The 13,595-nt window shown below is 42.0% G+C and overlaps 1 protein-coding gene and 1 long non-coding RNA gene across 8 annotated transcripts in view; one reads left to right on the plus strand and one right to left on the minus strand.

Annotated features, from left to right (window-relative positions):
* The window catches only part of LOC133491044 (bile salt export pump-like), a 37,555-nt gene that overhangs the window by 23,304 nt on the left and 656 nt on the right, over positions 1-13,595 (plus strand). For 4 of the 5 annotated variants that reach the window (XM_061801910.1, XM_061801900.1, XM_061801918.1 and 1 more), the window contains 17 exons: positions 62-172; positions 254-379; positions 724-927; positions 995-1,165; positions 2,095-2,296; positions 2,365-2,437; positions 3,336-3,456; positions 3,584-3,754; positions 3,827-3,931; positions 4,283-4,444; positions 5,470-5,673; positions 6,143-6,384; positions 6,692-6,848; positions 7,936-8,133; positions 11,112-11,318; positions 12,728-12,874; positions 13,170-13,595. The exon at positions 13,170-13,595 is cut by the window's right edge and continues 656 nt beyond it. In XM_061801910.1, the coding sequence (XP_061657894.1) occupies positions 62-172; positions 254-379; positions 724-927; positions 995-1,165; positions 2,095-2,296; positions 2,365-2,437; positions 3,336-3,456; positions 3,584-3,754; positions 3,827-3,931; positions 4,283-4,444; positions 5,470-5,673; positions 6,143-6,384; positions 6,692-6,848; positions 7,936-8,133; positions 11,112-11,318; positions 12,728-12,874; positions 13,170-13,370 (2,802 nt within the window). In that variant the 3' untranslated portion in view covers positions 13,371-13,595. The remainder of the gene's footprint in view (positions 1-61; positions 173-253; positions 380-723; positions 928-994; positions 1,166-2,094; positions 2,297-2,364; positions 2,438-3,335; positions 3,457-3,583; positions 3,755-3,826; positions 3,932-4,282; positions 4,445-5,469; positions 5,674-6,142; positions 6,385-6,691; positions 6,849-7,935; positions 8,134-11,111; positions 11,319-12,727; positions 12,875-13,169) is intronic. The other variant, XM_061801926.1, reaches the window with a different exon arrangement.
* LOC133491083 (uncharacterized) lies at positions 4,811-8,118 on the minus strand. Of its 3 annotated transcripts, none has more exons than XR_009792352.1 (4): positions 7,984-8,118; positions 5,456-5,662; positions 5,311-5,344; positions 4,811-5,193 (listed from the first exon to the last, which is right to left on the minus strand). It is a non-coding gene; the product is annotated as an uncharacterized LOC133491083 (long non-coding RNA). The 3 variants fall into 3 exon arrangements; XR_009792349.1 differs by lacking the exon at positions 7,984-8,118 and adding an exon at positions 5,892-6,055; XR_009792351.1 differs by lacking the exon at positions 7,984-8,118 and adding an exon at positions 5,892-6,055 and having other exon boundaries at positions 5,447-5,662.

The following is a 13,595-nucleotide window of genomic DNA, read 5'->3' on the forward strand; positions in this document are numbered from 1 at the left end:
AAAAGTAGTTCTGTTGTGGCATTAACATGACTCCCCTCCACTCTTTTTTTAACTTTTTCAGGAGCCTGAGATTGACTGTTTATCTGAGGCAGGATATAAACTTGATCGAGTCAAAGGTGACCTTGAATTTCATCATGTGACCTTCCACTACCCTTCTCGACCTGAAGTCAAGGTATGTGACTCGTTTTTTGTAATTGCAATATATTGATGAAGATATGCTTCTAACCTGACAGTTGTGCCATCTTCTGCTCAGATCTTGGACCAGCTCAGTGTCTTAGTGAAGTCAGGCGAGACCACAGCCTTTGTTGGGCCGAGCGGTGCGGGGAAAAGCACAGCTGTCCAGCTCATTCAGCGCTTCTATGACCCCAAAGAGGGCATGGTAGGATCCGCAATCTGATTCTGATGTTGATGTGTGCAGGGACTAAAGATTGCTTTTCTTTCACCTTTGTTCTTGTCATTTTAAAAATAACCATCCCCTGAGGATGATAAACTGTTTCATTATTTTTCCATTTGGTAGAAATAAGGCTCATTTCCCCCCCAGTTACTGAATTTAAAGACTTCACTTTCATAGTGCAGTCTGCTTCTAGCCTCTTGGTATTTGAATCTGTCTTTTTTTTTTTTTTAAAGAGGGGGGCTGGCAGCAGACAAAAAAAAAGAGCAGTGCTGTACTTTGGCAAAATTATCCACCAATTTTAGTTGTACCAGCTGCTATCTGGGTTTTAGGTGACCCTGGACGGTCATGACATCCGCGGGCTAAACATCCAATGGCTGCGCTCGCTCATCGGTATCGTGGAGCAGGAGCCTGTGCTGTTCGCCACCACCATTGCCGAGAATATACGCTATGGTCGACCTGGCGTCTCAATGGACGACATCATCACTGCCACCAAAGAGGCCAATGCATACAACTTTATCATGGACCTGCCACAGGTAGCGATCCAATACCCGTTTGGAGGACTTGGATGTTTTTAAAACCTAATTTGCTGTGATTTCATAGAAATTTGACACCCTAGTCGGGGAGGGTGGTGGTCAGATGAGTGGCGGTCAGAAGCAGCGGATTGCCATCGCTCGGGCGCTGGTAAGGAACCCTCGCATCCTGCTGCTTGACATGGCCACTTCTGCCTTGGACAACGAGAGTGAGGCTGTGGTACAGGAGGCCTTAGATAAAGTAGGTTGGAGCCCTCCCTCAGCAGACAATTCACTAGGTTTTTTTTACGTAGTGTGAATTTACAGCAATAGTATTGTACTACTTTTAGACCAAAGAGGCCCAACTGTGTGTGGAATTGAGTTTTGATTAAATAGCTCGAATCAAGACGTGCGAAAGGCATTGCACTACTTGGCTGCAAACAGCAAAGGAGCTGCAAATTTTGTCTCAACTAGTTTGTGGTCTAAAGCAGCGATTCTCAAAGTGTTGTAAAACTACCACTAGTGGCACATGAAGATCCTCAATTGGTAAGTGAAAGAATGACTCTCCAAGTACAGTTTAGTTCTATTTAACGTTCGAGTTCAATACATTTGAAATTAATCATTATGAAATGTTTGTTTTAAAATATTTATTTTAACTTAATGACACTTTTTAACTCTTAAAATACAATTGATTATTTTAGTCATTTTTTTCATTTCCCCATACAGAAGCACAGTATTAATGTTTATTTTTTATGAACACTTAGAGCTACTACACTACTATTTTAATAATGATGATTATAGTGGTAATTAGATTATTATTATTTCTCCTATAATCTCCTTCTACTGTCAGTGGGAGTGCCACTATTATTACTACTAGAGTATGAGTACAAATAAGAATGTCAACTCCATGAGTTTTGTTCGCTGCAACTCAGTTTAGCACAGAGAATAAATGTAAGGAACTTGCTTATTCTACATTTTCTTTCAATTTCTACATGACTGGGGAGTTTCTTTAGGAGATGTTGCATAATTAAAAAGGACTACAGTAAATTGAAAAATATTAATTGTGCCACAATGAACACATAATTGATAAATAATGTTAGCTTCTGTTTCTGGTAATTGAGGCTTTTATACTCAGAACAGTAGCAATTATTCTCAAACTGTATTTATAAAAATTGATCTTTGATGCTGAAGGTGCGCATGGGACGAACCACCATCTCCATTGCTCACCGGCTGTCCACTATAAAGAACGCTGATGTGATTGTGGGCTTTGAGCATGGCCAGGCAGTCGAGAGGGGCAAGCACAGTGAGCTGCTGGACAGGAAGGGCGTCTACTTCACCCTTGTCACCTTGCAGAGCCAAGGAGACAAGGCCCTCAACGAGAAGGCTCGGCAAAGTTGGTTCTCGACTTACTGATTCCCGCGAACAAGTTTTACTTCTACTCACAATCCTTACCGCTCTCAGTGGCTGAAAATGAGGCGGACGGACCAGAGAAGCTCAGCCTGTCCAGAGCCGGCAGCTACCGGGCCAGCATGAGGTATCAAAACACAACCATCTTTCCAATTTGTATACTGTGCCATTTACCACAAGCAAGCCAGTCAGTCGCAGCTGACTACGGGTGACAGATCTCATACACATTTGACCCATTACAGGACTGACACATAGACCACCATTAACACTTAAGATTGAACTTTTTAACATACATCCAAACTCACTACTTTTGCTGCAAGGGAGTTGTGCAAATTAACATATATCTTATGTCGTATCCAAATGCTTGGTTCCAACTGTACATTTAGACTGGCTAATTACCTCCTCTAAGTGTAACTCATTGTTGGTGCACAGAATTCCACATAAACTCCATGACTGATTTGCAGGAAGATTTATGGAATGGTCAAACGTGCATGGGAAAACGGATTCAATTTTATTCAAGACACAAATAAACATGCAGATGAGATAAATGATTGTATTTTCAATGTGTCAGCTACCAGTAGATCTGCTTGCCTCTGCACACGATTACAAACAATAGAATCAATGAATCATCATGTTATGGATCATTCTTCATGAACCCAAAAGTAGCCTACTTTGACATTGGCACAAGCAGCGTGGGATCAATTCCTGCTCAGTGATGGTGTCAATATCTTGCCTGAGACTGACTGGCGACCAGTTCAGGGTGTAGCCTGCTTTTGCCCATTATTAGCTGGGATAGCCTCCGTCACGCACATGACCCTTGTGAGGATAAGAGGCTTGGACAATGGACATTTGTTTGGAAAGTTACATTTCTCTTGTTGCTCTTTCACTAGGCTAGTTTTTAATGGGAAGATGCCTTGCTGTCTCTTGAGTTAATCAGGGATCCGTGTCTTATACTGTATGTACGGCGGTTGATTCAAACTAAAAAAGTCTTCATTATTTGGGGCTTTTGCACACTTGTTTGACAGAGCCTCCATCCGCCAGAGATCCCGATCCCAGCTATCCAATCTGATTCCGGAATCTTCTGTTCCCATTGTTGGCGAGTTGGGCCCCAGAGCCTATTCAGTGTCTCAAGCAGACAAATCCAAGGTGGGTACATGAGTGGGTGTGTTGCCCTCTGATAAATAGATGGGTGGATGGCCATTTCTTGTGTTTACATAACTCCAGAATTAAAAGCTTTGTTAAATGTCTTTGCATTGTGATGCTGAATATTCAGAATGTGATCCAAGAGGAAGAAGATGAGGACCCAGTTGAGCCTGCACCAGTTTCCAGGATCTTGAAGTACAACTTGCCCGAGTGGCCATACATGGTTTTTGGATCTTTGGGGGCGGCTGTGAACGGAGGAGTCAACCCTGTCTACTCATTGCTTTTCAGTCAAATCTTGGCGGTGAGGTTACATTAGAATGATAGGACTGACAAAAGGAAAGTGGTCAGTTGTCTCTTTTCTTTGTGTTTGCAGACTTTCTCAGTTACAGATACTGTAGCTCAGAGAAAGGAGATTGATAGCATCTGCCTATTTTTTGTAATGGTCGGCGTTGTCTCTTTCTTCACTCAAATGCTGCAGGTAAAGTAACAGTTGGCTTGAACAATACTGATTCCTTTAGTGTCCTTTCTGCGTCAATGCTGGGAAAGACATGAAAGACCAAAACCCACCCCAATGATCCAGGATTTCCCATTATACTGAGGGTTGCTGTTATTATTATTGTTTTTAAATTGTTAGTCTTGGGACGGACCTCTAATTAATCACAGGTTGTAGTAGACCTTTCAGTTATGCCTCGATTTTTATTGTTGATCTCATAAAGGCATTTCAAACAGTTGGATATTTCTAAATTTTTAAGAAGTTTGGAGAAGACACTTTTTTTGGACAATCCTGCCCTAATTTTATTTTTATTTCTTTTCTCTGTGCGTGTTCAAGGGTTATGCCTTCTCCAAGTCTGGAGAGCTCCTCACCCGCAGGTTACGTCGCCTAGGCTTCCACGCCATGCTTGGCCAGGAGATTGGTTGGTTTGATGATCATAAAAACAGCCCTGGAGCTCTGACCACACGACTGGCGACTGACGCCTCACAAGTCCAAGGGGTGAGGCATGGACAAACAACGACACCGCAACCTAATAAATTATTATATTTGTATCAAGAATACAGTCAAGCATTTTATACAACAAAAGTGGCAAAAGGCTAAATGTTATACATGCAGTGGAACTGCCACAGTCAAAATAAATGCAATCCAGGAAACTCGTTGCGACCTCTTATTTGGATAGCTTTTGAAATATATATATATATATATATATATATATATATACATATTATATTATATATATGCTGGTACGCTGGGGCAGCTGTAAAAAGTTGGCCTCACAGTTCCGAGGACCAGGGTTCAATCCCAGCCCTGCCTGTGTGGAGTTTGCATGTTCTCCCCGTGCCTGTGTGGGTTTTCTCAGGGCACTCCGGTTTCCTCCCACATCCCAAAAACATGAATTCATTGGAGACTCTAAATTGCCCCGAGGGGTGATTGCGAGTGCCACTGTTGTCTGTCTCCATGTGCCCTGCGATTGGCTGGCAACCAGTTCAGGGTGTACCGTGTCCTACCCTATGACAGCTCGGATAGGCTCTAGTAGTTCCCCAATCCTTGTGAGGACAAGCGGCTCATAAAATGGATGGATGGATATACAAAGTGTCAAATCGCCATCATAAAAACTTCATTAATTATATTTACAGGTGTAAAAAAAAAGTAACGTGCTGTCTTAACGTTGGAATCTTACTGCTTTGAATCCGAGTGTAAAGTACTTACCTCACTTACTTCTGGTGTGTAGTCATGCCCAATTAGTCCTTGGAAAATGAAAATACATTTGAAACACCGCAGAGAACAGTGTTATAACCAACCCTGCTAAGTTTGGTTAAAACACACCAACAAACAAGGTTACAAAATCATGAAATATCACTCACTTCTTTCTGCTCCGGAATGCTGTGGATTCATCATCTATAAATAAAAGATGAAATCCTTATCAATCGCATCATATTGATCTGTTGGGTGCCAAATCCAAATGTTTTCAGATTATTGGAAAAAGAAATGACTACAGACTGCACAAACTTTCTTCTCCAAAGGCCACTGGCTCCCAGATTGGCATGATTGTCAACTCTCTGACCAACATTGGAGTGGCCATCCTCATGTCCTTCTACTTCAGTTGGAAGCTGACACTGCTCATCCTGTGCTTCCTGCCATTTATCGCTCTGTCGGGTGGTTTCCAAGCCAAGATGCTCACTGGATTTGCCAAGCAGGACAAACAAGCTATGGAGGCTGCAGGACAGGTCAGAATCCAATTAGATTGATGTGGCAAATGACATCAAATTGAAAAGTTGCACTTTGACAGTTCGTAATCCTGCTTGACTTCCAAGTGACAATAGCTGAGGTACCTCCTGAGAGGAGCTGAGCTTATTTTTAGCTCTTTGGCTCAGCTTCCATTTGCACATGTGGCTCTGTGCTGCTGTCACTGGGTGAGACAGGCCCACTACCAGACGGTACTCACTGGAAAGGTTGGCAATGATGTTTGAAGCTCCGTTGACTCACACCCACAGGGAAACAGCAAGATCTTTCACAAACTCAATGCCGAAGAAAAAGTTACCTAAAGTCCAACTGTTCTCAACTTTCTTTCCATAATTACTGTGTATGTAAAAATTAACACAATGCGAGTTCTTCCTGAAAATGAAATAGAGAACAATATCTAGCTAGGGATTTTCACACCACATCACACTTTCACACCTTTTATATACTTTGCAGATTTCAGGTGAAGCCCTCAATAACATTCGCACCATTGCTGGCCTTGGAAAGGAGCGAAATTTTGTGGAGACGTTTCATGCGCAGCTGGATGCTCCATACCAGGCAGCCCTGAAGAAGGCTAACGTCTACGGGGCTTGTTACGGTTTCGCCCAATGTGTCGTCTTCTTGACCAACTCTGCCTCCTATCGCTTTGGGGGCTACTTGGTTCGCCAAGAAGGGCTCCATTTTAGTTTGGTGTTCAGGTACGAGACATATAGAGTTAGCGCAGCCAAAATACAAAATGACACATGAAATATCCCAGATGTTTGTGAGTCGAAGTGTGTGCTGCTGAGGTTTTCAGGGCAAACGCAGTACTTTTAAAAGATACTCAGAAAAGAATACAGTACCTCTATTTAAACCAGCAATGCTAAGGTTAGATTTTTTGAATTGATCACTTTCTAGTTCCCAAGATAAGAGTAGCTTTATTTTCTCTGCGGGGTCCTACACTCTAAAAAGCCCAGAACCCTCCTTTTCTTTGTGGGAAATGAGCACTTATTTTATCTCGTGCAGGGTCATTTCTGCCATTGTCACTAGCGGCACAGCCCTGGGAAGAGCCTCCTCCTACACTCCTGACTATGCCAAGGCCAAGATTTCAGCTGCACGTTTCTTTCAGCTGCTGGACCGAGTGCCCAAGATTAGTGTCTACAGTGACAAAGGAGATAAATGGGTATGTGGGATCATATTCAGATATGCGTTATATAATATGATGCCACATTGCTTGTACCAGATATTCAGGCTTTGCGGAATCAATGCCCACCAACCCCCCATATTCGGCTCCCTTTTCACCGTGGCAGGTAGCGCAGCCGACCGCACTAGTCACTTTGGCCTACATCATGGTGTCAAACTCAAGCTCGCCACAATATTTTATGTGGCCCGCAAAGGCAAATCTAGTGTGTCAACTTCCATGATTCTTGTGAAAATTTGTACCATAAATGATAACGAGATATTACAAGCGTTTTTATGTTACAAAACATGAACAATAGTTGAAAAACTCATCAGCCTTGATTTCTGATTCCAAAACTAGTTCATAAAGTGATGTAAATATGATGAGGCGATTAAATATTTTTTATGGTTTCACAGTCATCACGTTGTGTGAATGAAACAATCAGTCAATAATTTGTTTGACACCCCTGGCCTACACGATATGTCAAGTGTGTTGGAGTAATCTGGCTTTGTGCAAACGTGGAGGCAATTTCGGTAAGGGCAACCTCCCCATTAAAGGCAGCGGAGGTTCACTGAAAATAAATCAGAACTTGCTCATTTCTCAACCAATTTTTACAAGGTTTACTTTTTGCTTTGTCAATGTTAAAGCATCTGCTAGTACAGAACATTGGGAAAAGTGCCGACAAAAATCTATGTAAGGTTATTCTCAGTTCTCCATGTGTGCCCCCCAAAATATTTATTGAAATGCATTATGTGAAAATTAATACAAGGCACTGACCAGAGAACTAAAAAGGACAACAATTTTACATCATTACTACTTTTTTTGAATTGTTCACCTGGTGGAGAACTCCTGCCTCCCCTTCCTAATCAATGTGGTACTACACTGTCGAAACACAAGTCTCATTTAGGAGTTAACTAAGTGGACCTATGTCCATAATGTGAATGTCCGTAAGTAGTACTATATTACGAATTTGCTATACTTTGAGGGTGCAAAGGCTGAACCGCATTCCCTGTATTCCCAAAAGTAAACTAAACCTTCACACGCCTTTTGTTTGCCCCACTCCCATCTTTTTTTTTTTTTTTTTTACCAGGAAAACTTCAAAGGGAACATTGAGTTCATTGACTGCAAGTTCACTTACCCCACTCGTCCAGACATCCAGGTCCTCAATGGACTGAATGTGGCAGTGAAGCCTGGCCAGACGTTGGCCTTTGTGGGTAGCAGCGGCTGCGGGAAGAGCACCAGCGTGCAGCTTCTGGAAAGATTTTATGACCCCGACAAGGGCAGAGTGGTGAGGTTGTCCCAGCCGAATGCTGTGCATGATCATTGGTTTCACAATATTGTGCTTTTCTACATTCCATCCATCCATCCATCCATCCATCCATCCATCCATCCATTTTCTTAGCCGCTTATCCTCACAAGGGTCGTGGGGAGTGCCGGAGCCTATTCCAGCTGTCAACGGGCAGGAGGCAGGATACACCCTGAACTCGTTGCCAGCAAATCGCAGGCCACATAGAGACAAACAACCACACTCACAATCACAATCACACCTAGAATCCCCAATTAATGCATGTTTTTGGGATGTGGGAGGAAACCGGAGTGTCCGGAGAAAAACAACGCAGGCACGGGGAGAACATGCAAACTCCATACAGGCATTGAACCCGGGACCTCAGAACTGTGAGGTCAACGCTTTCCAGCTGCTCCACCGTGCCGCAGCTTTTCTACATTCCATTCAACAAAATTGAAGAGTGTTTTTAATTTTTACTATGATATCTAAAGTACTAAGCAAAGCAAAGGAAAGAAAATTCATTTGTGTTGCACACTTCATACACAAGATAATGCAATGTGCTTTGATTAAAGGCATTTGAAAACAAAGAGATAAAACATTTAAAATTACAATAAACAATAACAACAATAAAAATGACAAATGACAAAATATATTTTAAAACAAGACTGTTTAAACTGCATACAGTGCAAGTAATATGATCAAAAAGTGGGTATATTCTAAAAAGCATGAGAAAAAGAAGAGTTTTCAACCTGGATTTAAAAACATTCCCACTTGGGGCTGACCTCACCTCTGTTGGCAACTTATTCCACTTATGTGCAGCATAATAGCTCAATGCTGCAGAGCTCTACTGGGTTTGTATTCCATAAGCATTTCTTTCATGTGTTCAGGACCTAAATCATTTAGTGATTTATAGACCAGTAGCAGAACTTTAAAATCTATTCTAAAGATGACCGGAAGCCAGTGCATTGACTTTAGGATTGGAGTAATATGCTCTGACCGCTTTGTTTTGGCCAGAACGCGAGCTGCAGCAGTCTGAATGAGCTGCAGCTGTTTAATACTCTTTTTTTTTTTGGGAGTCCAGTCAGAAGACCATTACAATAGTCAAGTCTACTTTAGATAAAAGCATGGGTGAGCTTTTCCCGGTCCGCTTGACACATATAAGACTTCACTCTAGATATGTTCTTCAGATAGTAGAAGACAGTTTTTGTGATTGATTTGATATGATTGTTGAAAGTCAAATCGGAATCAATAAGAACACCAAGGTTGCGGACTTGGTCTTTGGTTTTTAAAGGGGAAATCCAGTGGTTTGCATGAACAATGTATCCAATAGTTCATGTAATATGTACTCTATTTTGACAATGTGATGTTGAATCCTCTCTCACTTAATAGTGTTTTGAGAAGATTTTTATCGAAACTAAGAATTTTCAGGGTTGCTGCCATTTTCGCGAGTCACATGACTTACGTGCGCTGATGTGACATGTAAGGTGCTGCACCAAAGCCTCGATTATATTGTGCCCAGCCGGGCCAGCAGTCGCAGATGTTTTTTTGGACGGGAATGATGCGGAGGCTGACGAGCGAGCTCCGGCGGACGCTGAAGCTCAGCTCGCGGCCTCCAGGTAGGACCTAAACCATTTAAGGACCGTTCCATTTAGTCCTACCCACATTTCCAACCTGTCAGCAGTATATTGTGATTTACCGTAAAAAAAAGCTGCACTGAGATCCAACAAGACCAAAATTGACACCTTTCCTGAGTCAGTATTCAACCTTATATCATTTAGCAGTTTGATAAGAGCAAATTCTGTACTGTGATGAGTTCGGAAACCTGATTGAAATTTGTCAAAAAGTCCATTTAAATTCAAGAAATTGCTGAGTTAATTAAAAATAACTTTTTCAAGAATCTTGGCTATGAACGGGACTATTAAAAACACCTTCCAATGTAACATATATATATGAATACAGTTTGTTGATCGGTCAGAAATACTGTACAGTACACACAACATACATTATAACACAATGTCTTGCATTTACATTGCTACAAATGTGACAGGTATTTATGTCAAAGTTCAGCAAATATTTCAACAATTATTTTCTTTTACTAATAATCCATTGTGAGGTGGCACAGTGAAAGAGCTGTAAAGTGTTGACCTCACAATTCTGAGGACCCGGGTCCAATCCCACCCCACCTGTGTGGAGTTTGCGTGTTCTTTTGTACGGGCACTCCAGTTTCCTCTCACATCCCAAAAACATGCAAGATAAAATGGAGACTCTAAATTGCCCCAAGGTGTGATTGTGAGTGTGACTGTTGTCTGTCTCCATCTGCCCTGCGATTGGCTGGCAACCAGTTCAGGGTGTTCCCCGCCTCCTGCCTGTTGACAGCTGGGAGAGGCTCCACACACTCCCGCAACGCTTGTGAGGATAAGCGGCTAAGGAAATGGATGGATAATCCATTGTGCTCAAGTTTTCGCTTTTTTGGGGGGTTAAATGCTGTTCCTGGTAATGACTGTAGTTTGCCTGGAAAAACCGAGGTCAAAATATATAGCTTTCAGCATTAAATAGTTGAGGCAGATGTGACCTTTAATAAAATGTCAAACGTCATTTTGGAATAAATCTTAAGGCATCACTGAGAAAGTTGTCAAACAATGGCATCTGGAGATTTAACATACTGGGCATTTAAAATATTGCTAAATCTCCAATTCTCGCTCACATTTATGTGAGACAATTTTGCAGTGTGTGTCCTGGGAGAACTTATCTATATTGGAGGTTGACTCTCGTGGCAGAGAGAAATCCCTGCCAAGATGTTAAAGGTCTTAATTGAGCTTGAAGTGCCTTGGGAGCTCATAGTCCAGATCCTGGGAGATTTAAAAAGAGAAATTACACAGTTAGAAGGGACATTACGTAAAAGCTCATTAAGTCAATTGTATGACTACTCTTTGATTATAACACTGGCTCCTACTAATGCTAAATTCAATTGCCTCTTACAGATGATCGATGGGCGCGACTCGACTCTTGTCAACGTGCCTTTCCTGCGATCCAAAATTGGCATCGTGTCCCAGGAGCCAATCTTGTTTGACTGCAGTATCTTGGAAAACATCAAGTACGGCGACAATTCACGGGAAATTAGCGTGGATGAGGTCATCTCTGCTGCCAAGAAAGCGCAGCTCCACAGCTTTGTCATGTCTCTACCTGAGGTAGGTTCCTGTTTGTAAAGGAGAACTGAGGACTCATAAGGATGGTTGGCGCAAATCACATGAAGGCTAAACACAGGAATTAGTTTCTTTGAATGTTAAGGTGGTTCGATCAGTCAAGTCAAACAATTCAGAAGGTAGAAACACAAAGGGAGCAATAATAAGATCATTGGTCATTGGTCAGAAAGGGAGCCATTACATCACAGGTGTCAAGATGAAAGGTAAGAACACATACTAGTTTCATGGAAATGCCCTCGACCTCTGGCGCTGACATAAGCAGGCTCACGCAGATTTTGACCAAAATGTGGGTGCTCCAAAATCTGTCTGAAAATCAAATATTGTATGTCAAGATGAATTTTTTTCTGAAGACAGTGTTTTTCGTCTAAAACTGCGGAATAAGTGCCACCATTCAGAGAATTAGAGAGGTTGTTTAACAACTTAAAAGGTTTACAAAGAATCAACTTTAACAAATGTGGTGTAACCTGAAGTTGAGTCGTGTTACTGATTAAATTCCCTCATTTTACACGTGTAAAAGGAAGTCAAAGACTATCATTAATGAGAAGTAAACACAAGTGTATTACTACGGTACTGTTGTACCTTTGCTCTCGTTCAAAAGTGCATTCAAAATCACTCCTTTACTTCTATATAGTGTCCCATATGACGAGTTTGTAATGCTGCTTAAATGTGTAGTGAGCATAAATTATGCCCTATATACTTGTAGTGCCCTCAGTATATCCCACAGTGCATCTTGAAAAGTAGTGAACAATGATTTCACACGCGAAAATCAAATGGATTCCCTGAACGATTGCGCCAGTGCAGAAATGTTTTTGTGTTTTGTGTCCACGATATTGTTACATTTTTGGCTTGAGAGTAGTTCATATGTTGTACTCCGAAAATATCTTAATTCAAGCAACACAACACAGGATGGATTTTGAGCTCTTACACAGTAACTTCAATGTGTAAAATACACTGATCTTTAAGCAATATAAGAGATGTATTTGTTGAATATTTAGTACAAAGGTTCCACAAGCTGAGGTCAATCCAGTACATTGTAAATGTGCGTCAGCAGTAACGTATTTAACGGCATGTCTAAGAAGTGATGGAAAACTATTTTTCATACCTCTGAAGAGTCAACTACAGTACAGTAGTCCACTATGGAAAATCCCCCACAGAGTGAATAAACAGCAGAGAATGAGCAATACATTTATGCTGCTTGTGTTAAGTTATTACATTTTATCGCGACTGTATGTACTAAACTGCTCCTCATTATCAGTGACTAACTGATTTCACAGGTGACGCAGGTGTCAAGCTTGGCGAAGCTCTAAGTGCTCCTTCTTGATGAAACAGTTATAACTGCAGAATGAAGACTACACAGTCCAACGATCACATTGTTTGATTTATTTCCTTCTCAGAAATATGACACAAATGTGGGTGCCCAGGGTTCTCAGTTGTCTCGAGGTCAGAAGCAGCGCATCGCCATTGCCAGGGCAATCATCCGCGATCCCAAGATCCTGCTCCTGGATGAAGCCACCTCAGCGCTGGATACGGAGAGTGAGAAGGCAAGTTGTGAAATAAATGAATCAATCTGCATTCTGCATAGCTGCTTGATATTCTCTGCTTGCAGGCAGCAGGAAGAGCTGTTCATTATCGACATCATTGACTTCATTATTCTTCCTCACGGCTGATAGCAACCTTTTATACATTCATACGTGTTTTGGATCTGCTAATGCAGTCACTGAAGCAGTGGGATGTCAGTAATCAAGCATGAGTGTGAAATTGCTATTATTATGCCGCTTGTGTGTCGATGATTTCTCTCCCCCGTGTGCTTCTGTTTACTTGCCTCCCTCGCCACAGACGGTGCAAGCGGCGCTGGACAAAGCTCGAGAGGGCAGGACCTGCATTGTTATCGCCCACCGTCTGTCCACCATACAGAACTCGGACATCATTGCTGTCATGTCTCGAGGCTACGTGATTGAAAAGGGAACACATGACCATCTCATGGCCCTGAAGGGTGCTTACTACAAGCTGGTCACCACCGGAGCACCAATCAGCTAACGGCTATCTGACAATACGATAATACAAGGGTGGTTTGCGTAGCATTTAATGGGCATGAAAGGTAGCCAAGGATACTTTTTCTATAGCAGTGATCTAATTCAAGATCACAAGGAAGTTGGAGTCCATCCCGTCTTATTTAAGGTGAGAGGTACATACGCCCTGGACTGAGCATATGTGGTGACTGTGAACAGGAAATTAAAGTTAGCCATGTGAACCACTACACTT

Source organism: Syngnathoides biaculeatus, chromosome 2 (genome assembly GCF_019802595.1).
Source record: "Syngnathoides biaculeatus isolate LvHL_M chromosome 2, ASM1980259v1, whole genome shotgun sequence".
NCBI lineage: Eukaryota > Metazoa > Chordata > Actinopteri > Syngnathiformes > Syngnathidae > Syngnathoides > Syngnathoides biaculeatus.